Consider the following 22519-nt stretch of genomic DNA (forward strand, 5'->3'; position numbering starts at 1 on the left):
CTGCCACAGCAAAAATCATAAAAAGCCAAATCATCACTTCTGTCTTGGTTTCATCCTCAATCTGTTTTAGTCTGAAATTATCTTGCCTCCCTCCTCACTGATGTAGGAGTGTTCAACATTTTAAAACTCATGCATCCTGATTGAACATTTTCATGTTGTTTAATATTTCAAAATTAATAATGTAACAAACTAACACCTAATTTTAGAAAGTCTTTAAGGCACACTACCTTCGTATTCCTTTGTATTAATTTAAATCCCCTGCTCTCTTAACAGGTTCTGGATAAAAGCAGTCTCCAAGTCCCAAATGAGTTGTGCCACCAGTTTTAAAGTAACTTGCTTGGCTCAGTGCAGAACAGATCATTTGATTTAATGCAGAAGGGAAATAAAAAGGCTTATTAAATGTCAGGCAGATTCTCTTCAAGTCCAGTGGTCACCACACCCCTGTTATACTATAGGTCTATTCTCCCCTGGCTTCCTTCCCATTGATGTATCCATGGGCCCTGAGATTGGCGGGGAGCTTGAGGAAGCAAAGGATGGGGGCAGGAAGAAGGAGAGTCACCTGCCCACTGCAACTCTTACCCACGTGAGGAGTAGGTTTCACTAGTCTAACAGTTTTGTTGAAGGGCTTCTGCAGGGGTTGTGAGGCAAGAGCTTGTGAAGGGGCCATTGTTGTGGGAACAGACACCAGGGGTACTTGTGCAGAACTTAGACTGTCCTGAGAGTAAATTCTGTCATGACCTTTATTCCTCTTGGACACTCTTACTTTTCAAGCATCTTAAATCAGAGCTCTGAAAAACGTTCTTGGGCTTGATCCCCAGCAGTACTGAATCCTGAAAGTCCACAGCTGGACATTTTCTTTTTTTTGAGATGGGTTCTCACTATGTTGATCAGGCTGTTCTTGAACTCAGGCGATCCTCCAGCCTCACCCTCCCGAAGTGCTGGGATTACAGGCATGAGCCACTGTGCCTGGCCTGGACAGCATTTTTTAATAGGCTATTTTCTGGGCCAGGATGAAGACTTGTTCACTGCCTACATTTTGTGTAATCTGATTATCCCATGTCCTAGCAAATTGCCTTACAGCACCCAAACCAAATACGCTGATTTTTTTAGTAAAATGCCACTCTACCATTAATGTTGAATCTAAACGGTTCTATAAAACCTGCCTTATACATCCATGCTCCTAGTGACTCAATTTCATAGCATATCTTACTTTTTGACCATGACCAGCAGTAAAAAATTTACATCACAATTTGCTACACTGAATGCATGTATCTATGCACAGATCTATATTGCAATGCAGTTTGAAAGACAAAGGCTACCCTATCTTAGAGACTATAGGTACATAGCCAGTGACAGTACAATCTGACATCTTTTCCTCTAGGCCTAGTGCCTGGCATAGTGTTTATACAGCAGCTCACTAGGGGTTTTGTTTTTTTTTTTTTGCTTTGAGGTTGCTGAAAGGGGAGGGTCTGCTTTACTGTGGTTACGTAAGGACTTCTCGAAGTTGTTTCTTAAGAGGTCGTATGCCCTACTTGTAGTAGCAACGTGACTAAGGTCTCAAAATCAACGAATGAATACTCTGCAGAGTTGGTGGCATTCATTAAGCATTTACTAAGACCTAGGTGCTAATTTGAGTTTGATTCTAGACATGTAGCATCTTTGAGTGCCATCCAACCTCTTGAATACTTTGATGGCTATAATTTTAAGACAATCCTCAAATCCTCAAAGGTTGAACCAAACTAGAAGTCCAGTTTCTGACTTCTACACATTGGTAATGTAACTCTGTGGCAACAACACTGAGCAAGTTTATTCCACATATATTAAGACTCCCTTTCCCCTCCCCATTCCATGAGAGTCCTTAATCCCATTTGCTTTTTTTTCCTTGGAGACAAGGGTCACTCCGTCAACCAGGCTGGAATGCAGTGGTGCAATCATGGCTACTACAGCCTCAGCCTCCCAGGCTCAAACAATCCCCCCACCTCAGTCTCCAGAGAGCTGGGATTACAGGCATGCACCACTACGCCCAACTAATTGTTAAAATCTTTTGTAGGGAGGGGGGTCTCACTGTTACCCAGGCTGGTCTCAAACTCCTTGGCTCAGGCGATCCACATTGGCACCCGAAGTGCTGAGATTACAGGCATGAGCCACCACACTTGGCCCTATTTGCTCTTCCAAAATTCTGGTTTCTCTAAGACAGGGGCTTGCTCTGTTGCCCAGGCTGGAGTGCAGTGGTGCGATCACGGTTCACTGCAACCTCCCTCTCCTAGGCTCAAACAATCCTCCCATCTCACCCTCCCAATTAGCTGGGACACAGGTGCGTATTGCCAGTCTGGCTTTTTATTTTTTTTGTAGAGCTGGTGTCTCATTATGTTGCCCAGGCTGGTCTCAAACTCCTGGACCTAAGTGATCCTCCTGCCTCTGCCTCCCAAAGTGCTGATTACAGGTGTGAGTCACCACACCCAAAGAAAACATTTTACTGATAGTAGAGGCTAGACTATGATAAAATAAGCATTTACAGAGAATGGAGACTTACCCTGTGAGGCTTTAATTTTTCTCTTGAGTTCAAGGCAGTTAATTGCTCAGAGCATAGGTCTGGAGTATCTGTACCACAAACTTAAAAGTACCAAGCTAACAAATCACTCATTTTGAAAAGTCCACTACAAATTCATGGGCCATCTTCCCAGATGGGATTTTCTCCTATCAACTCTAGCTGCAGAGCAACATGGTGATTCAGAATTGGCACCTGGATAGGGAAATGCATACCATGAATCTAAGGACTGTATCGAATAGTAAGGCTAACAAGAGTCAGGCATCTGCAGGTGCTGATGAACCAGAGACAGGAAGGGACTGAGTTAACCTTTCAGGTGGCCAGGTTCTCCTTGGAAGCTGTAAACCAAGACTGGAGGCTAATTTCCTCTCTGTCCTACAAATCTAATTTGATACGGAGTAATACCCATGGATGCTTAAGTAGCTAGTTACTATATCAGCTTTTTTTTTTGCAGGGGTTAGGGGGTTTCCTTCAATTAAATGCCTTAAGACCTGACATCCTAAGAGAAAGCACAAACCATACTTTGGTTTCTAAGGATGTGTGACTGGGTCCTGGCCTTCAGAGGATGGCAGACAGATGGGAACACAAGTATTAGTAGACTAGAGCATCCCATAATTGTCAACTCTGGCAAGGTAAAGATGAAGCTGCTCATGTGGACAACTCACGGGGTACCTAAGTAAATCTGCAAGCCAGGTATGTGCAAAGTGGCTGGTGGGGGAAGCCCTCATGAAGGCAGGAATGCTGCAAACCTCCACTTACTGCCTTCCAGGACCATTTAAGTCACAGTGATAAGAGCTGCTAAAAGTAGTCGTTACCAACTTGATTACCAGCAATAACACAATGATGTCAAGAATACATTCCACATCCTTCTGTCATCACTCTCTCATTTCAACCACTAAGATAGGTACCAGCTATAGACAAAAAGAAAGGGAGACATGAAACATACATGGCTGTTCAAGTTGGAAAACTATGGCAATGGCTATATTAACAGAAATGCAAACGTGTACATTAATTACAACATTTATTTACAGTCATTTTACCAGTTGTGCAGCCTAAACTGCCATTATCTTGTTTAGTCATTCCTAAGAGGCTTATTTCTGACGTCAAAATATCCTGAAATTGGGAAACTACTGACCCAGCCCCAACTATGACAGAACTGCATGAACACCTTTCTAAGATGAAGGGCCAGCCCCACAGCAGCACATCAGGCCAACAAAGGCAGAAGTCCAGCAGCAGGGAGATGCCAATCGCACGAGGGCAGCAGCATGAGGTCAGCTCACTGACACTGCAGGTGTGCAGGCTTATCCTGACGACAAGAGCCATGGACCTCACCATGTGTCTGAAAACCGCAATGTTGCTACTTAAATGCTAAACCTTTAACAGTGCATTAATAGATGGTTATTAAGTAGCAAATTAGGAGCTTAAATCTACATAAGTCGGCTGTGTACTGACTGTGCCTCACAGTAACAAATTCACCAAATCTTTATCTTGTCTTCTTTGTAACAGTGTTAAATATCAGCATATCTTAGTTCTCAGGTGTGATTCCAGCAGCTATGGTGAGGCCACTGCTGCTCCTGAATCTCCACTTTCATTTGCCTTCATTGGTGTCACTGTCGCTGTCACTGCTGCTGTCAGTATCACTGTCACTGGTCAGTGCAGTTAGGTTACCTAGGGCTTCCCTGTTAAGAAAAGAAAATGGAGGATTACACTGCAATTCAATTGAGTGCTGGGGTTCTTGGTGTCTCTGACACCTATAGCATATCAGTTTTGAAAGCAGAAAAAGGGACCCTGCAGCTGCATTAAAGTATATTAGGAACAAAAAGATTCTAACAGTCAAATCTATAGGCCTTCCTGACTTGCATGACAAATGAAATCATCATTAAATTACTATATTCTGACCTTCTGCAAGGAAATACAGGGGATAGAAAGCTATGAACATTTTGAATGGGCAGATGGACAAAAGGTCTGCACCATTTTACAAACTTTCCTTCGTGGTGACCCACTTACTTTTGTTGCTGGTTGATTGCAAAATCAGTCATTACTCTCTGGGTGAGGCCCTCACAACTAGGTAAGCTGAAGGCACTTGCCAGCTCTACTACTTCAATGGCCTGGGAAGGGCTGTTAGATGCTTTTGCATGGTCCATAAACTCATTTAGCAACTCATTTCTGTAAAAGAAAGGCAAAGTGTGAACTTTCTCCAGCCTCTTTAGTAAAACATTTATAGGCAAGATCCAGTGTAAGTTCAGTAACAGAATTCCCAACAGTACTTCTGGAGACAAAATTAGATGAAGTCTAACATTTGTTTCCAGTGAGGTTGGAAAGTCTAAAGGGCCAAAAGGATTATCAACATTCATTCAATATGACTTCATGATGATCTGTTCTGTGTAGCTCATGGTGATCCATGAGCACAGATAAAAAACTGCTTGCCTCAGGACGCCCTGGATAGTAGGGAGTTGATGGTATGCTTGCCTAACAGAAGAGTGCCCAAATGTGGTGGCTAAGGCTGGTGAAAAAATTCCAAATGTGGCTACTTCTAGGCCGTACTCAAAGAGAGCTGGTTGATTTCAACTTACCTAGGGATCTTATTATGCTTCCTGAAAAGTCCCAACATTTTCCTGCTCAAGATAGGAAAAAGATTATGAATACTATTAGAAAAACAAGGCAATCAGATACTATAGCTGTCATCCCTCTGTAATCAGAGACTAAATGCCCTTTTCTTAACTACACTGTAAGCTCCCAAAGACACACATCTGTGGGCTCTACTAGCTCCCAGCCCTGCGTGTACATGAGAATCACCACAGGTGCTTAAACTCCCCAAACGAATCTATACTGCAATTTTCACAGGTAAATCTGATACGCTGCCAATGTCAAAGATTTGCTGGTACAGGTTGAATATTCCTAATCCAAAAATGCTCCAAAATCTAAAACCCCATACACTTCTGGTCTCAAGCATTTTGGAAAAGGGATACTCCAACTGTATTTGTCCTCTTGTAGAGGATCACCACTGTCCTAGAGAGGGAATCCATCCTGTGCACAGCTGGAAAAGAGGCATGGAACAGAACAATGCTGTTTCCCTCTCTTAAAATACGGCAGGGGTTCAGTCTGTCTTAGAATTCTGTTATGAAGAGCAGGCTCAGATTGAGGCAACAGTCTCATGTAAGTGCTCCCCATTAGCCTGCCACACGCAGGACAAAAGAGAAACACATACATTCAGCTCCCATGACTCAGCTGAGGTCCGTACCCCTGCGCCAATCATCACAGCCTGGTCGTATCAAGTGTGTGCCAAACTGCCTGAGCTAACAACCAAATGCAAATGTCATACGTCTCTGTCACTAGCAGCATAGTTGCTAGAGGGGCGTGTGTGAGCTGCACCTCAAAGACAAGCCTTCATCATCTTTTCCTGGAGATAGCTGACTGGCAATCGGATGTTCAAATACAGTTACTTTCTTGTACAAGGAGCCATGCACAAGCACCTCCCACTCATGACTCTTAGAACACACATTTATATACAAAACAAAACACAGGAAAACCACCTGTCACTATCCCTACAAAAGATCCTTTTGTTCATTTTTGGAAACATGAATATGCCTAAGGTTCCCATTCACAAACACAAAAATCAGTATATGAATGAAGTGCTGATAAAAACATAACCAGAACACAGTGGCACCAACCAAGGATGGGTTGTGGTCAAGGCCAAGTTTAGTTAATGTGTATAAACATTACTTCCAGAAGTCTAAGTACATAGCCCACATTTTAAGCTGGAGAGCGGGATGGGAAAAGCATCCAAAAATACTTCAATAACCCAAATGACCAAAACATTTTCAAAACTATGTTTCCTTGATCATGTTACTTTCATCTTTAGTCCATTTAAGTGGAGTAATGGGGTTAAGTGACTTACTTGTCCATAGATATAGAAAGTAGAAAGGGAAAGACAATTAATTCTCAGCCTATGGTTTGAGAGAACCATGCCTTATCTCAAATACATCATGCATATTGTCTTCTTCCAAAAGTTTCCTTTTTAGTTGGTATTTGCAAGTTCCCGAATCAAATACTTGTTATATGGCCAAATGAGAGAACTTCTACCAGCGTGGGTCAATGTTTTAGATCCAAATACAAAAGCTTCTAAAGTGTATACTTGTGGTACTGTACTCACCAGGCTTCCTGAGTTCTCCCAGCCCTTAAAAAGAGGACAGCTATACAGTTGAGAGAGATGGCTGGCCAATCCTGAGCAGTCTGTCTGATGGGCTGGCTTTCATATGTAGATTTGATATCAGCAGCACAGTCAGCAAATGCCACCTGAAGCTGAGAAGCTTTAGGAGTCAGCAGAACTGCCTAACTGATCTTGTGAGAATTTCAGTTCAGAATTACAGGGTCCTTAAATTCTGAGAAATGCATTTTACCATTTGAATATATTATGTGTATAGCACATGAGTAATTAAAAAAGGACCCTGTCCTAAGTATTTTGATTAGCGACAACTTTCAAATTCAGCTATGCATTTCCTTTGTAGATGGAGATTTTTTTAAAAGCAAGCTGAAGACAGAAGCTAATTTCATGTTGCTTGCTTTGGACTACAGGAAAGAGGGTTTTTAAGGACAGATTTCTGCTAAAGGCAAGATATGTTTAGATGTATCATCACTCAAATATGGGTTTGGGTGGCAGAACTCTCCAAAATGGCAGATGAAACTGGGGAAGCTAGCCTTAAGAAGACCTCAGTATGGGAGGATATACTGGCTGGTGAGTTTCAGGCCTACCTCTGGTGGGTGTTTGTCCCTTGCCATGAGCGTCAGGATCTCTTCTCTCAGGTCGTTGCGGAAAGTGAAACCATATTCTTTACTATCTTGAGACAAGAAAGGAACAAGCAGTGATCATTGTTATGTAAAACCAACACTCTCTTGTTCACTGTCAACCTATTTTTTGCTGGGTAAAAATAAGTTGCTGTTATTTATTCTAGGCTGATCCCAGGATTCCAGAAACCCACCAGGATTCAAGGTGGAACAAATGTAAAAGCCAATGCCTGGGCCTTGTTCCAGTGAAGTGTTCATCACAGCACGTGCACTACATGGGAGCGGCCACCAGCTCCACGTGGTAAGACATTGTTTTATAGCACTTGGGAATTTTTGATATACTTTTATTACTCATTAGAGCAGTCTTGTCAAGCAGGAGGGCAGGACTAGATTCTACTTACTTTTATAATACAGTAGTTACCTAGTGGAAGATACAGAGTATCTATTTCATTTTGCAGCCAAGTTATACACATAAGACAGACCAGTACACACACCCGTGATGTGTGACGCTCATGGCTATTACTTGGAACCGTAATCATCACTGACTGGTTAGCAAAGTGAGGCCATACTGGCACAGAGGAATTGCACAGGCTCTCGGATCCAAGGCCTTCATTCATTTTTAGGGTCTGCCACGTCATCAGCACTTACTTTCTTTGGGTCACATCACACAACAGGTGCACAAAACTCAGCTCATTCCTATGTCACCAAGGTACTGACTTAAGTCATTTTCAACAAATTTTTCTCCTGATAGTCAACATGCAACATGAGCACGTGACCTTGAAGTAGATCTCAACTAACACTTTCAGTTCAGTCAAAATGGAAGTTTTCATCCCCTAACAGTAATGTTAGCACATTCATTATCAAAATAGAAGATACTGAGGTGACATGCACCTGGACACATACAAAGTAAAACGGACCTTTCCAAATTTGAGGAATCATTTCTAGCCGATTGGCCACATCCAGTGCTTGGAGAAGATGTATCAATGTTTGGGAGTGGGGAAAGCAGACCTGATTAGGAGAAACACATTTTTAAAGCATTAATCTACAGAAACCCAATTAATCTAGAATGATAAATAACAAGTAATGAACCATCTTACTGAAGGTATCAGGTCCTCATACCACTTCAAGGTGACATCAATTTGTTCCATTAGACAAATCAAATCGAAGAACTTGGAACTGTGATGAAGGCAAAAAGTATGTTTAGTCTAAAGTCCCTATGTCTAACAACAGGGGAAATAATGAGTGAAATTATAGCATATTATATGTTACAAAGAATTTCAAAATACTTACAATTTCAAGTTAAACGAGCCAATACTTGGTTTAAGAGCTGCCAGTATATGCTGACTTCCCAACTAAACTCCTTACCCTCACCGGGTCATTTCTAACTGTTTCCTCTGTCTACTCTTAGGTCATGGTGAACAGATACTGAACTTCAAATTCATTTTAGAAACATTCAATGTGAAACAAGGATTTGGATACACAGAAAACGATTCTCACACATCTGTTAACATGCTGCCTTCTTAAATTCATGTTCTTATCTGCCTAAAAGCAAACCCATTCAGGGAGTATCTCTGGGTTCCGGTATCTTGATCTTTGAATACAAAAGCAAGGGAGATGAGAGGAAAACTTCAGGGCTCACCCTGCTATGACAATTTGAAAATGTAAAATGAGAGGGGGTAGAGGAAAAAGATATGTGGATTTTAATACGTTGCCAAAAAAAAAAAACAAACTCAAAGGACACAAACTAGTACAGTCTTTCAAATCTGGCAGTTTTACCACTGCTTTAATTCCTAAGTGCTCAATTAACATGTCCTATTAGATCACTGGCATGCTGCCTGAAACCAGAGGTGAGGTATGAGGGGACATCAACAGCCTCCCACTTGCAGAATATGGTAACTCATGCAAAAGGATACATTTCCAACACACTTACTAATAGAAATTACGCTGATGATCAAGTCCAATGAATTTCCGGTTGTCTCCAGTATTTAAAAGGTCATGTATTTCGTAGGCAAGTTCTAGATCTCTGAGAGATGAGCACTGAAAATTTGCAATTAGTAAGTATCACTCTGATACCCTGTCAGCCACGTGGTTCACAAATGAATAAAAACAGTAGAGCGTCTTGTGAAAATACTAAATGTTGATTAAACGTATTATTGGTTGACAGCAAATAAGTTACAAGAAATGGGGGGAGACAAATCCCAAGTCCTGTGAAATTTATTACAATATTATTTTAATTTAGCAATTACACCATTAGAAATTAATCCTATAACAACATCTGGTCAAGCGCACAAAAGACACCTGCAGTGCAGAGTCTGGACTAGTAAAAATCTCCATGAAGTAATTCCAAAATCTACCCACAGGAAAGTTAAGTTATAGTTCTTACTATGAAATAATACTGATTGCTGTCAATAAATAAAACACCCTGAAAGTATGCCTGGATATACATACGCTTAAGTACCCAGAGTAAATACCTTGATAGGATCCACACTAAATATTAGGTTGGTGCAAAAGTAATTGTGGTTTTTGCCATTGAAAGTAGCGGCTTTTATAATTGCGGTTTTTGCCACTGAAAGTAATGGCAAAAGCCACAATTACTTTTGCACCAATCTAATAGTAAAGCAATTAAATTACCCTTAGGGAACAGGGTTCATCTTAAAACTGTTTGAAATTTTTCCTATGATAAGCATGATTAAATAAAATAAAATAAAAACCATTATCAATTTTAACTTACTAATAGACAAATCCAAAATATTATGGAAGCTTATCTGTTCGAGGGCATGAAAAACATCAACGTAAACAAAACACAAAGGGTAGGGATAGTATGTGATTCAAAAGTACAGATTTTAGGCCAGGTGCGTTGGCTCACGCCTGTAATCCCAGCACTTTGGGAGGTAGTCAGGAGTTCAAGACCAGCCTGGTCAACATGGTAAAACTCCATCTCTACCAAAAAACAAATACAAAAATTAGCCAGGCGTGGTGGCGCAACACCTGCAGTCCCAGCTATTCAAGAGGCTGAGGCAAGAGAATCACTTGAACCCAGGAGGCAGAGGTTGTGGTGAGCTACTGCACTCCAGCGTGGGTGACACAGTGAACCTCTATCTCTAAGAGAAAAAAAAATTATAGATTTTAGAGAAAGAAGAAAAAACAGAAGCAAAGACATGACTGAAGAGTTAGAAAGTGAAAAGAACCAGGGAGAACCCTCCAGCTACAGATAAATTTAGGAAATGGATAGTGAATTAATAAAGAAATGATACTTACTACACTCATGGCTGACTGAAAAAACTTATCTGAAAATCAAAGTTCACAAGAGCTTTGGTTACAATGGATAAATTTTCAAGTCAGTAACATTAACAAAAATCCTGCCAACAAAACTGGTAACATGTAAAATAAAGCTACGAACATAAAAACTTGAGAGAGGCAGGAACGTGCCACAGACATTTTGGCTTTCTCAGAAAGATTATGGCAAATATTACTAAGCTATATACACCTACTATGTACTCAAATTTATTTAAAAAATAGAAAAAAAAAACTACTACTAAGCTATATAGGGATGACGAGGCCTCTAACTGGCACTCAGGGAAACCGGCCCTCTGTCTTTAGAGGAGGAAAACACAAGTGATTTCTGTACATACCATCATCCGGGTCCTTTGGAGAAAATCTCTTTCCCATTAATTCATTCATTATATCATAAATGATGAAGGATGATCTATTTGAAGGGTTTCCTGCAGAACAAGAAAGCAAATGTGTTTAATCCACTTCCTTTACCACCACCAACCTCACAGTACCTGGTACAAAGGGACACATTTCTCCTTCCTTCACCTCCAGCCTAAGTCCTCGCATAGAGCTGGGTGGAGGCCAATGCTTGCTAAAGGAACCACTACACCCTGCAGAGAGCAATTCTCTGTAAAATCTGGAATAATCACAGGTTTCTATTCATGTGCTCCACTGAGACTTTGCCCTTTTTTTTTTTTTGAGACGTAGTCTTGCTCTGTCGCCCAGGCTGGAGTGCAGTGGCCGGATCTCAGCTCACTGCAAGTTCCTCCTCCCGGGTTTACGCCTTTCTCCTGCCTCAGCCTCCCGAGTAGCTGGGACTACAGGCGCCCGCCACCTCGCACGACTAGTTTTTTGTATTTTTAAGTAGAGACGGGGTTTCACCGTGTTAGCCAGGATGGTCTTGATCTCCTGACCTTGTGATCCGCCCGTCTCGGCCTCCCAAAGTGCTGGGATTACAGGCTTGAGCCACCGCGCCCGGCCCGACTTTGCCCCTTCTTTAGGCTCTTCACATGAAGCCTGACTTACTGGAGTAGGAGGCAGACAGTAACACACACTCCCTCACCAAACCAGTGTACTTAGAAAAACTTTTTTTTTTTTTTTTTGAGATGGAGTGATGCACTGTTGCCTTGGCTGGAGTGCAATGGCACAATCTCAGCTCACTGCAACCTCCGCTTCCCAGGTTCAACCGAGTCTCCTGCCTCAGCCTCCCGAGCAGCTGGGACTACAGGCCTCCGCCACCACGCCTGGCTAATTTTTTGTAATTTTAGTAGAGACAGGGGTTTCCCCATGTTGGTCAGGCTGGTCTTGAACTCCTGACCTCATGATCTGCCCGCCTCAGCCTCCCAAAGTGCTGGGACTACAGGCACGAGCCACTGCGCCCAACCAAAAATGTTTTTTGCTAGTAATCATTTGTGTTCCCTTTAAATATAATCAGAATGAGGTCAAGAAAAAGTAAACTAGAATGGACACGGCAGTTCTTAAAAATAACGTGAGCTGAGCACTAATAGGTCAGAAAATCATCTACAATATTCACAGTCAAATATTTCTCTACACTCTGTTCCCCACCTGTTCTGTGTGTTCGTGGTAGCAGAGTTGTAATGACAGTACAGATAGTTCCACAATTTGCTCAAGCATGTTTCCCTTTGCTAACATTCTTAATTTTATCAGTTACATAATATTCTCTTTTCAATGTATTGTTTCTTGGTTAATTTAGGCTTTCTCTTTTGGGTAAATTCCTAGAAATTATTATTATTGAGACAGGGTCTTGCTCTGTCACCTAGGCTGGAGTGCAGTGGGACAAACGCAGCTTACTACAGTTTCCACCTCCTGGCCACAACCAATCCTCCTGCCTCACACTCCTGAGTAGCTGGGACTACAGGGGTGCGCCACCATGTCCAGCTACTTTTTTCATGTTTAGTAGACATGGAGGTCTCTCTATGTTGTCCAGGTTGGTTTCAAACTCCTGGGCTCAAGCAATCCTCCTGTCTCGGCTTCCTAAATTGCTGGGATTACAGGCGTAAGCCAAAATTATTATTGCAGACAGGCAATTTATATACATAAGACAAACCAACACAGCTCCCCCAGATTCCCCATCCCCCAGTCCTGGCTGTTACTTAGGAAATGTAAGTACATCTGACTTTGATTAGCAATTGAACCAGTGATGAGAGTTACAGAGGAAAGGAATATACTTTGGAGTCAGAAATACTAGCTCCATCACAATCTCACCAAGGTTGAGTAAAATTTTAGGGGACACAATTATGGAAACTTTATCTGTTTCCAAGGTATAGTCAATTAACTGTCTGGTTCCTTTTCCTAAAGATAAAATTTGCCTATACAGGTGAGGATATGGATTTTACAAAATTAGTCCTCCAAACCAGAGAGAATCAAGTTATCTTCTGTAATTTTTATAGTCTATCACAAGAAAGAATGACTAGAACTGTCAATTCTGAACTCAAGGGTTATTTCTTATGCTGGGGATAAATGGATAAGAACCAAAAGATTCCGAGTGTCTCATATGTGCCTTCCAAACACAGTAGCAGACACGATGTGGAACTCATTTAACCACCACACCCTGCTGCTATTCCTCAGGTAGGTATCCAGTCACTTTGATATAGCTGGTAAATAAATGATAGAGCCGACATCTCAGTTGAGGTGCGTCTCTCTCCAAAGTCCATCTACAGAGCAGAGCTCCCACTGGAACTGACCTAAAAGTGGACAACTGGAACTGACCTAAAAATGGAGCCTTGAGGTCCTCCCAAAAGGCTGCACAATAAGTTTACCTTTCCTCTGAGGCAGCAACGTCCACAAACTTTTGGCAAAGATGGAAATGTTCTGAACCTGCATCACTGAACAGGGTAGCCACTAGACACATGGCTACTGAGCACTAACGTGACAAAGTAATTTATTATTTTACTTAATTTTAATTAATTGGCCACATGTGGCTAGTGGCTACGGTATTAAATAGCATAGCTCCAGAGAACAAAAGGGACTTCGGCCAAAATACATTCTAACCATTCCCGTTTGTACAACATCACTGACAGTACATTCCATAACCCTCTCCCCTTCAGCTCAAGTTTCATACCATAAACAAGACTGCTAACCTCAAGAATAATTTTAGGTAGTAAGACACTGTCCAATAAAAAAAATCAGCTGGGCATGCTGGTAGGCATCTGTAATCCCAACTACTCAGGAAGCTAAGGAGGGAAGACTGCTTGAGCCCAGGAGTTCAAGGCTGCAATAAGCAAGATCCTATCTCTAAAAAAAAAGCCACAACTTTCTGCTCAGGCTGTACAGGTTAATTTACAAATTATCTTTTCTTAATTCATATGCAGAGAAGATAACCTGCAACGATTAATCACATAAATTCAAGAAAGCTGGTCAATTTTCTATATAAATTAACACAATTTAAGGCCATACATACCAGGTTGATAAAACAGCTGAATAATATGGTGATATGTTGCAAGCGAGGGTTCTTGAATTACCAGGTGGATAGAAAAAATAAACAATGAGGTAAACACACAGCAATCCAAAATATAGTTTACTGAGACACACTGAATTTAAAACATATTAATGTTAATATTTAAGCAAAAGATGCATTTCTGTTCCTTTGAACAAAGATATTTTCCAACTCATTAATGTAAAGGTGAAAAACTATCATAAAGACTTAATCACTTTTTGAAAGTCCAAATACTTATTAGTCACATTCTTCACTAAGAACAGTAAAATATATTGAAGTGAATTGATTCCCAAAGCAACTTTCAATAAAGTAACTAATGAAAAATATACAATACACTAGCACACACTTAGGTTCAAATACCTAATTATGCTGGAAAAATGTCTTGAATTTAAAACTAGCTGACTCAAAGCAATCACTTCTCCTCAGATTCAACAGAACCATAAACAAAGTACCTAAAATACTAATGAACACTAAGATGATAAAGACACTCCCACTATAAGTACAGTACATTTAATTTAATGTGCCAAACGTGGAAACAAAATTTCCAGCATATTATGTAAGCAGAAGAAGAATTTAAAGGTCTTTGCTTATGTTGCCTGAAACCTCTGGCTGGCACAGTCTCTGTCTTCAGAGGACTCAAGGGCGCATCCTCACCTATTCCAATGGCTTTCATTTCACGTAAAATCTGTAAGGCTGGCAATCTTGCAATCACATGAAATCTTCGGAGACATTTCAGAATGGTATTAAAAGTCTGCAGATTTGGTTTCACGTTCTGTGCAACCATGTGTCTTAGCAGCTCCTAGTTGAATAAAAAACAAGTATCTTTCATGCCTGGGTAATCTGTCCAATAATCTATGTTTCATACAAAATAAAGAATTTAGCTTTCTTGCTTATGTTTAAAGCAGGTTAGTAACTATATCCCTATTTTAAGAACTGTTTATTAATTAGCAGGTTCCATGATTCTGCCTTTTAAAGAAGCCTGCTAATTCAAACACCCACCCCACTTGATCGAGGTGGTCAACTGTCTTCAGTCTTCTACCAAGGAGAGTTTTCCAAGAAAAGACTCAAAAGTAATAGACCAGTATGATATAAAAAAGTGGAACTTACACCTGATAGGAATTTGACAGCAAATATGCATTACTTTGTAACAGAAAAACTATTATGAAAAATAAATGAATAAAATGGTCCAGAATTCTAGCTGTATACGCTGGGTCAAGTAACTTTTTCTTCTCATGTGCCAGACACAGCTGAGTTCCAGGGCTGCGGAAAGGGTAGTGAACAGTTAACTGCTACACAGTGACTGCCATGCACATGCTCATAAATGCTATCTCCAGCCCATATACTTCTTTTTCTTTCTTTCTTTCTTTCTTTTGAGAAGGAGTCTTGCTCTGTTGCCAAAGCTGGAGTGCAGTGGCACAATCTCTGCTCACAGCAACCTCTGCCTCCCGGGTTCAATCGATTCTCTTGCCTCAGCCTCCCAAGTAGCTGGGATTACAGGTGTGCACCACCATGCCCGGCTTTGTTTGTACTTTTAGTAGAGACAGGTTTCACCATGTTGGCCAGGCTGGTCTCGAACTCCTGGCCTTAGGTGATCTGCCCGCCTCGGCCTCCCAAAGTGCTGGTATCACAGGTTTGAGCCTCCATACCTGGCCAGCCCATCTATTTCTGGCAAAGAGTATTTAAGCCCTACTAAAAAATAAATTGATGATTCCTCCTTACCAGTATATCACTCCATTTTGCCTCAAATTTCTCATTTATCACGAATACTGTTGCTTCAATCACTGCATTAAATGTGTACACATCAGCTGTAAAATAATAAAATGATAAAATTTGGGGTTGAAGATGAATCCCTAAATGGCTGAGTTTAAGGCAAAGCAGTCATTCCTATGTGTCCCTTGGCTAATCACATGCCCACAAAACTGGAAAACCACTCTCCTTTCTGGATCTCTACTCTTGCTTCAATCACCTATGCCTCAGGAAAAGACAAAGTATAGGCCAATGACTGAGGCAAGATCCAAAGCCTTCACACAGACAATTAAGAGAAAGAAGGAAATGGAGAAAGGGATGGAGGGGAGTTCTCAAACTCACCATGGAGTCTGTTGTTTAGTAACTCAGTGTACAAGTTTAACGCCTGCTCATAAGCTCGGTGCTGGAAAAGGAAAAGGAAAAATTAAGCATCATCAAATTCATTTACTTAAGAAGTCCTTGCACATTTCTGTCTTAGAGTTTGCTAACATAGCTCAGGCTCAATAGATCAGGCTCCTGTTCTCATGAAGCTTATACTCTAGTGCAGTGGTTTTCTATCTACTGGTAATGCCTGAACATACTATTATTTGTCACAACTGAAAGTGGGGGAGGAGTGTACTACTCACATCCAGTGGGTAGAACCCAGAGAGCTACTAACATCCTACAATGCACAGGACAGACCCCACAACAAATTATCTGACCCAAAATGTTAGTGGTTCTGAGGCTGAAACACCCTGATTGGTGGAAATTAAAGATAAAAATAAATAAAACAAATGTACCTTCACCATTCCTCGGATCATTGTGCAATAGGAATGTGCGTTTTTCTCTGGCATTAGAGAAAAGATTCTCTCAGCATTGTTTTTTGCTCTAGACACAAGAGAGTAAATGTAAACCCGGGCAACAGGAAATACCAATCAGAGCTACCACCATTTACTGACGGTTTATTATGTTCCAGGCAATGTGCCAAGTACTTTACATGCATTATCTCAATTCTTACAGGGCGTTATGGTTATTATCATTTTGAAAATGGGGAAAATCAAGACTTAACAATCTTAATGTGTTGTCGGGGCTGTGTTGTCGGGGCTTTGCAGGTTAAGTGGCAGAATTAGAATTGAAAATGAAAAGTTTATAAACAAGTATATAAATATCTATGCATTAAAAACAAGAAGCAACTGTATGACAAGGTCCCTAGTAAAGTTGCCTCAACCTTCTTCAATCTTCAGCTGCTACTTCCCAGAGGCAAAATGGTTTCTTTTGGAGGATCCTTCTGGTCTTATTCCAGCATATGTACTTTCATCTCTTCTCCCATTCCATAACCTCGGCCTCCTGGGTTTAAGTGATTCTCCCGCCTCCACCTCAGGAGTAGCTGGAATTACAGGCACATGCCACCACCCCTAACTAATTGTTGTATTTTTAGTAGAGATGGGGTTTCACCATGTTGGTCAGGCTGGTCTCAAAACTCCTGACCTCAAGTGATCCACTCACCTCGGCCTCCCACGGTGCCAGGATTACAGGCGTGAGGCACCGCGTCCAGCCTACCCCAAGGAATTTAACCTTTCATCTTATCAAATTCATCACTTCAATAATGATTTTAGATAATCATGGTAGCTTTCCCTTTCCAGACATTCACATGAAATATCCTTTTAGACACCCAGCTAACTTGAATTCTCCAACATAATTATTACACCTTTCATTTAAACTGCTGTGTACGTCTACATGTTGGTCAGTGGTCTTAATTTAGCAGTACACTCTAGTGTCTATGATACTTTTAGTAAACAAAAGTATTAAATCTTTCAGAATTAGAGGTATATATTCCAAGGTAGCACTGTTAATGAAACTACCAAAGGAACCATACCATATGAAAGTTATGCTGAGTTAAACAGATGAGGGGAAAAAAAAGGGTCAACCTCTCAACAGATTCTTGTGTTGCTGAATGGACAAAGACCCTACTGAAAAACGGTCTAAATGTATAGGAATACAAATAGTGAAATTTATATTGCACAGTAAAAATCAATTATTTAAGAACATCACAAGAAAACATCTTCACGGGGTGATGGGGCATATTCCATGTACTGTAAGACACTGTAATTCAAGGTTCTAATTACGTGTGACATACCGCCATGTAACTCCAAACTGATGACCAGCTTTCCTCCTAGATTTCTTGTTATCTTCCTCTTCCTGAAATGAATCATCATCAAGAGAAATAAAAGTTAAGGCGGTGGAATGCATTTCCCAGACTACTCTAAATCAGAAAGGCAAAGGGAACTCAGAAAAATAAAGGAAACACAGATCCAGCAGATGGCAAAGAGGAAGTCCAATAACGCTTACACCTATACAGTTAATTTCTTAAGTGCAAATCAGATGAAAAGTCAAGTTGACCCTCAAAGCAACAAGTGACAGCATGGAGACAAGATGAAGCCAGTTCCCTGTATGGCCTCGTCGTCAGATAGAAAGAGGAAAACCAAACAACACAGCCTATTTGCTCAGGGACTACATCTGGCTTGATCCATACAGATAAACTGTCATAATTACGGTGAAAGCAAGATAAACAACATATAGTTAATGTCTAACACTCACCCAAGCAAACTAAGACTTCTGTTTTTTTGTTTTTTTCCTGAAACAGTCTCCCTCTGTCACCCAGGCTGCAGTGCAGTGGCGTGGTCTCGGCTCACTGCAACTTCCACCTCCTGGGTTCAAGCAATTCTCCTGCCTTAGCCTCCTGAGTAGCTGTGACTATAGGCGCCTACCACCATGCCTAGATAATTTTTTGTATTTTTTTTTAAGTAGAGACAGGGTTTCACCATGTTAGCCAGGATGGTCTTGATCTCCTGACCTCATGATCCACCCACCTTGGCATACCAAACTGCTGAGATTACAAGTGTGAGCCACTGCACCCAGCAAGACTTCTTACAAGACTAAATCTTGTCTTTATTTATAAACCAAGGTCTGGGATAAGGCTGACATAGAGCAATACAGGCTTGGTTGGCATTGCAGAGGTCAGTGCTGGCTCTGTAGCCTGCTGCCTCAAGAGGTGGGGCTAGAGAGGTAGAGGGCCAACCAAAGCAGGGCTTCAGGAAGTGATGCTCTGGAAAGTGAGGTGTAACAGCAACCTACTGCCTATGCACTTTTAAAAATGTAAGGCTCTCTACATAAACAATCCACATTTGGCCAGGTGCATTGGTCAGTAATTCCAAAACTTTGGGAGGCTTGAAGGATTGCTTGAGTCCCAGCGTTGAAGACACCATCCTGGGCAATACAGCAAGACCCTATGTCTACCCACCCTCCCCACCCAAACAAAAACTAACCAGGCATGGTGGCCCACACTTGTGGTCCCAGTTACTTGGGAGCATGAGGAAGGAGGAACACTTGAGCCTAGGAGTTAAAGGCTGCAGTAAGCTATGACAGCATCACTGCACTCCACCCTAGGTGACAGAGTGAGACCCTGTCTCTGAGGGGGGAAACAAAAATCTACATTTAGTTGGGCAAAGAGTAGGAAAGATAGAAAAGAAGAAAAACACCAATAATCCCATCACCCAGAAACACTTTTTAAATGATTTTTTTCTTATGCATTTGTAAAAACATTTTTACAAAAATGGAATATATACTGCTGATAGCCTGTTTCCCACTTATTGGATGAATCTTTCCATGCCCAAACACATCTACTCTAATGTGCTCAATGGCCACACAACTTTTATCATAATTTGATCATCTACTGTTGGACATCTAGATTGTTTTCAACATTTTTGCAAGTATAAACACCTCCTTATGAAAAATGTCACATGAGCATCTCTATTTGACTGATCCAAAGGATTTCTTGAGACCTAGTTCTAGAAGTAAAATTCACGAGTTGAGAGAGAGGCTATGACTCAATTTACAGGCACACTACTGTTCTGTCTCCAGCCTAGTGTGTTCTCTCCTCTAAGTCCATGTATGAATTTTTGAGGGGGCCCAGGCCATGGAGTCTTTACCTGGCCAGAATACATCATGTTATTACTCTAAGTGACACAGGCCAGCCCAAACATTTCGGATCAACGCTTTGCCTTAATATGAGGTAGGAGAGGACAACATATTGTTAAAAAGTAAACTAGGACAGAAGTAACTGTTTAAAATCTCTCTTCTTCCTGTACCACTTTTTAATCAAGGCTATGGTACCACACATCTCAGTACAAATCTCTTACTACTACCCTGACACATGGCAAAAGAACCCATCTTATTTTTAAAAGCGATTTCTTCAAAAAGAAGCTTAAGAAAAAAAAAAATCAAGGCCAACAGTTGTTACCAATTCTTCTGACTGCTCAGTTTGTTGAAAATGATAATCAGTTGAGGGCTCCTGGTCACCATAGTAACACAATAAATCCAAGAGACTATTTGTTGTTTCAAGAGACACAGTGGTTCCTGTGGGTAGAAACAGAAAGGGAAAGAAACCTTGAAACAATGAAAAACTAAAGCCTGTGAGGTGAAAATGCTTCATTTTTTAATATTAGCTGTGGTCTTCATGGCTACATACATAATGTTGTCCACTACTTTATGCACTCAACATCAACTTAAACACCTGGAGTGACGCAGACAGGGACATAACCCCTATTAACCATGTAATTTGATGTAAAAGACTGGAACACAAGATGAAGTTTGGGCCTGTGCTCACTTATTTTATGTACTCATTTTTCTCAAGCTACTTCATGGTTTTAATTATCATCTCCAAACTGAACACACTGGAAACTATCCCCACTTACTTCCCTCAGCTCAGGTCCATTTGAACAATGCAAGTAGCATTACTCCATTTGGATCCAGATACTCACTAAAAACTTGCTTAGAAACACTAGCAGAATTGTCTAACTATACTAGTCTCTTAAAAATTGTTCAAAACATTATGTCCCCATCTTGACACTCATTAAAAACGCTAAAAAGGGAACAGGAGGAAGAGATATAATGTATGAGATATAATCTGCTATTTTAGAAGAAAAGTAAATGTATCTTTTTGTTTGTTTTGAGATAGGGTCTCATTCTGTCGCCCAGGCTGGAGTGCAAGGACATCATAGCTTACTACAACCTTGAACTCCTGGGCTCAAGTGATCCTCCCACCTCAGCATCCCAAGCAGCTGTGACTACAGGTATGTGCCACTGAACCTGGCTAATTTTTAAATTTTTTGCAGAGATGAGGTCTCACTATGTTGCCCAGGCTAGTCTTGAACTCCTGGGCTCAAGCAATCCTCCTGTTTTGGCCTCCCAAAGTTCTGGGATTACAGGTGCGAGTCACCATGCCCAGCCAATAAATTTTCTTTCTAAACAAAATACATTGATAAATTTAAAATGAGTATTAGGAAATGTAAGAGTCCAGAAGAGAAAGCAGGGCAGAGCGAAGAGGGTACAGGCTATGGAGAAGCAACTGGTTCACACCATCTCAAAGCTATGAGACCCTGGAAAAATTACCTAATAATTACCTTCATAAGATTACTATAAAACACACCAATGAGGGCCAGGCGTGGTGGCTCACACCTGTAATCCCAGCACTTTGGGAGGCTGAGGCGGGTGGATCACCTGAGGTCGGGAGTTCGAGACCAGCCTGATTAATGTGGAGAAACCCCATCTCTACTAAAAATACAAAAAATTAGCCAGGCATGGTGGTGTATGTCTGTAATCCCAGCTACTTGGGAGACTAAGGCAGGAGAATTGCTTGAACCCAGGAGGCAGAGGTTGCAGCGAACCCAGATCACGCCACTGCACTCCAGCCAGGGCAACAAGAGTGAAACTCATCTCAAAAAAAACAAACAAAAAAAACAAAAAACACACCAATGAATAAGGTATTGTAGAATTAAGTATGTGAAATGACTAGCACAGTGTTTTGCACTTATTAGGGGCCTGATAATGAAATGTTCTAGGATCCTTTCCCTGGTATGTTAGCTCACTTAGTTACTGAGCTATGGGTCTGACACCTGTCTTTACTGAAGGACTGCACACACCTACCCAATAAAGGGGGTAAAACTAAAAAAAGACAAGCCTTAGCACTAAGAACTTTAATGCTGACTCACATCAGTTGCCGATCATATTAACAAACAGAGGGAAGCGCCTCACTAAATTATAATCTACTGCCATCACTTACCCATACATCTGATGCTGTACCAAGCCACACACCAAAATTCTCAAACATAGCTTTCTGCAAATGTTTCTTGGATTCAAGTGTATAATGATTCAGTCCAGTTTCCACCACTTCCATGTTTATTCTAAATCACCAAATAGCACTCCAGATTCTAAAAACGTAATGCCAGCTGCTTCTGATGTTGCTATATATACATTTTCATGGTGATTTACCAGCTGTGCTATTTACATGTGTAGCTCCAAAAGTTTACATCCAGCTCCAACTCAGAGAACCACACAATTTTAGAGCTAGAAGCTCTGAGAAATTAAGTAACTTTTTGAATGCTAAGAACAATTAGTGACACAGATGGCACCAGCATCAAAGCCCCTGATCCTACTGAGTGTGCTTTCCTTTTTACATATTTCCTTCTTGTGTGTTGTAGCCCAATCTTCCAAACATCCTTAAAAAGTACAGGAAACCTGGGCACGGTGGCTCACATCTGCAATCCCAGCACTTAGGGAGGCCAAGGTGGGTGGATCACGAGGTCAGGAGAGAAAGAGCATCCTAGCTAACATGGTGAAACTCCGTCTCGGCCGGGAATGGTGGCTCACACCTGTAATCCCAGCACTTTGGG

General features: G+C 41.1%; 1 protein-coding gene and 1 non-coding gene across 3 annotated transcripts in view; both read right to left on the bottom strand.

Annotated features, from left to right (window-relative positions):
- Positions 1–3495: 3495 nt before the first annotated feature.
- PTCD3 (pentatricopeptide repeat domain 3) overlaps positions 3496–22519 on the bottom strand; it is a 31472-nt gene continuing 12448 nt past the window's right edge. For both annotated transcript variants that reach the window (XM_010382000.2, XM_010382001.2), the window contains 17 exons: positions 20089–20204; positions 17926–17987; positions 16589–16676; positions 16152–16212; positions 15783–15868; positions 14718–14862; positions 14028–14078; positions 10966–11055; positions 10592–10620; positions 9264–9370; positions 8431–8509; positions 8251–8341; positions 7301–7386; positions 6702–6850; positions 5122–5163; positions 4556–4714; positions 3496–4227 (listed from right to left, as the gene is read on the bottom strand). In XM_010382000.2, coding sequence (XP_010380302.2) covers positions 4137–4227; positions 4556–4714; positions 5122–5163; positions 6702–6850; positions 7301–7386; positions 8251–8341; positions 8431–8509; positions 9264–9370; positions 10592–10620; positions 10966–11055; positions 14028–14078; positions 14718–14862; positions 15783–15868; positions 16152–16212; positions 16589–16676; positions 17926–17987; positions 20089–20204 — 1532 coding nt within the window. In that variant the 3' untranslated portion in view covers positions 3496–4136. The remainder of the gene's footprint in view (positions 4228–4555; positions 4715–5121; positions 5164–6701; positions 6851–7300; positions 7387–8250; positions 8342–8430; positions 8510–9263; positions 9371–10591; positions 10621–10965; positions 11056–14027; positions 14079–14717; positions 14863–15782; positions 15869–16151; positions 16213–16588; positions 16677–17925; positions 17988–20088; positions 20205–22519) is intronic.
- Positions 5677–5813, bottom strand: LOC115894454. The gene has a single exon (XR_004054572.1). It is a non-coding gene; the product is annotated as a small nucleolar RNA SNORD94 (small nucleolar RNA).

Source organism: Rhinopithecus roxellana, chromosome 17 (assembly GCF_007565055.1).
Source record: "Rhinopithecus roxellana isolate Shanxi Qingling chromosome 17, ASM756505v1, whole genome shotgun sequence".
Lineage (NCBI taxonomy): Eukaryota > Metazoa > Chordata > Mammalia > Primates > Cercopithecidae > Rhinopithecus > Rhinopithecus roxellana.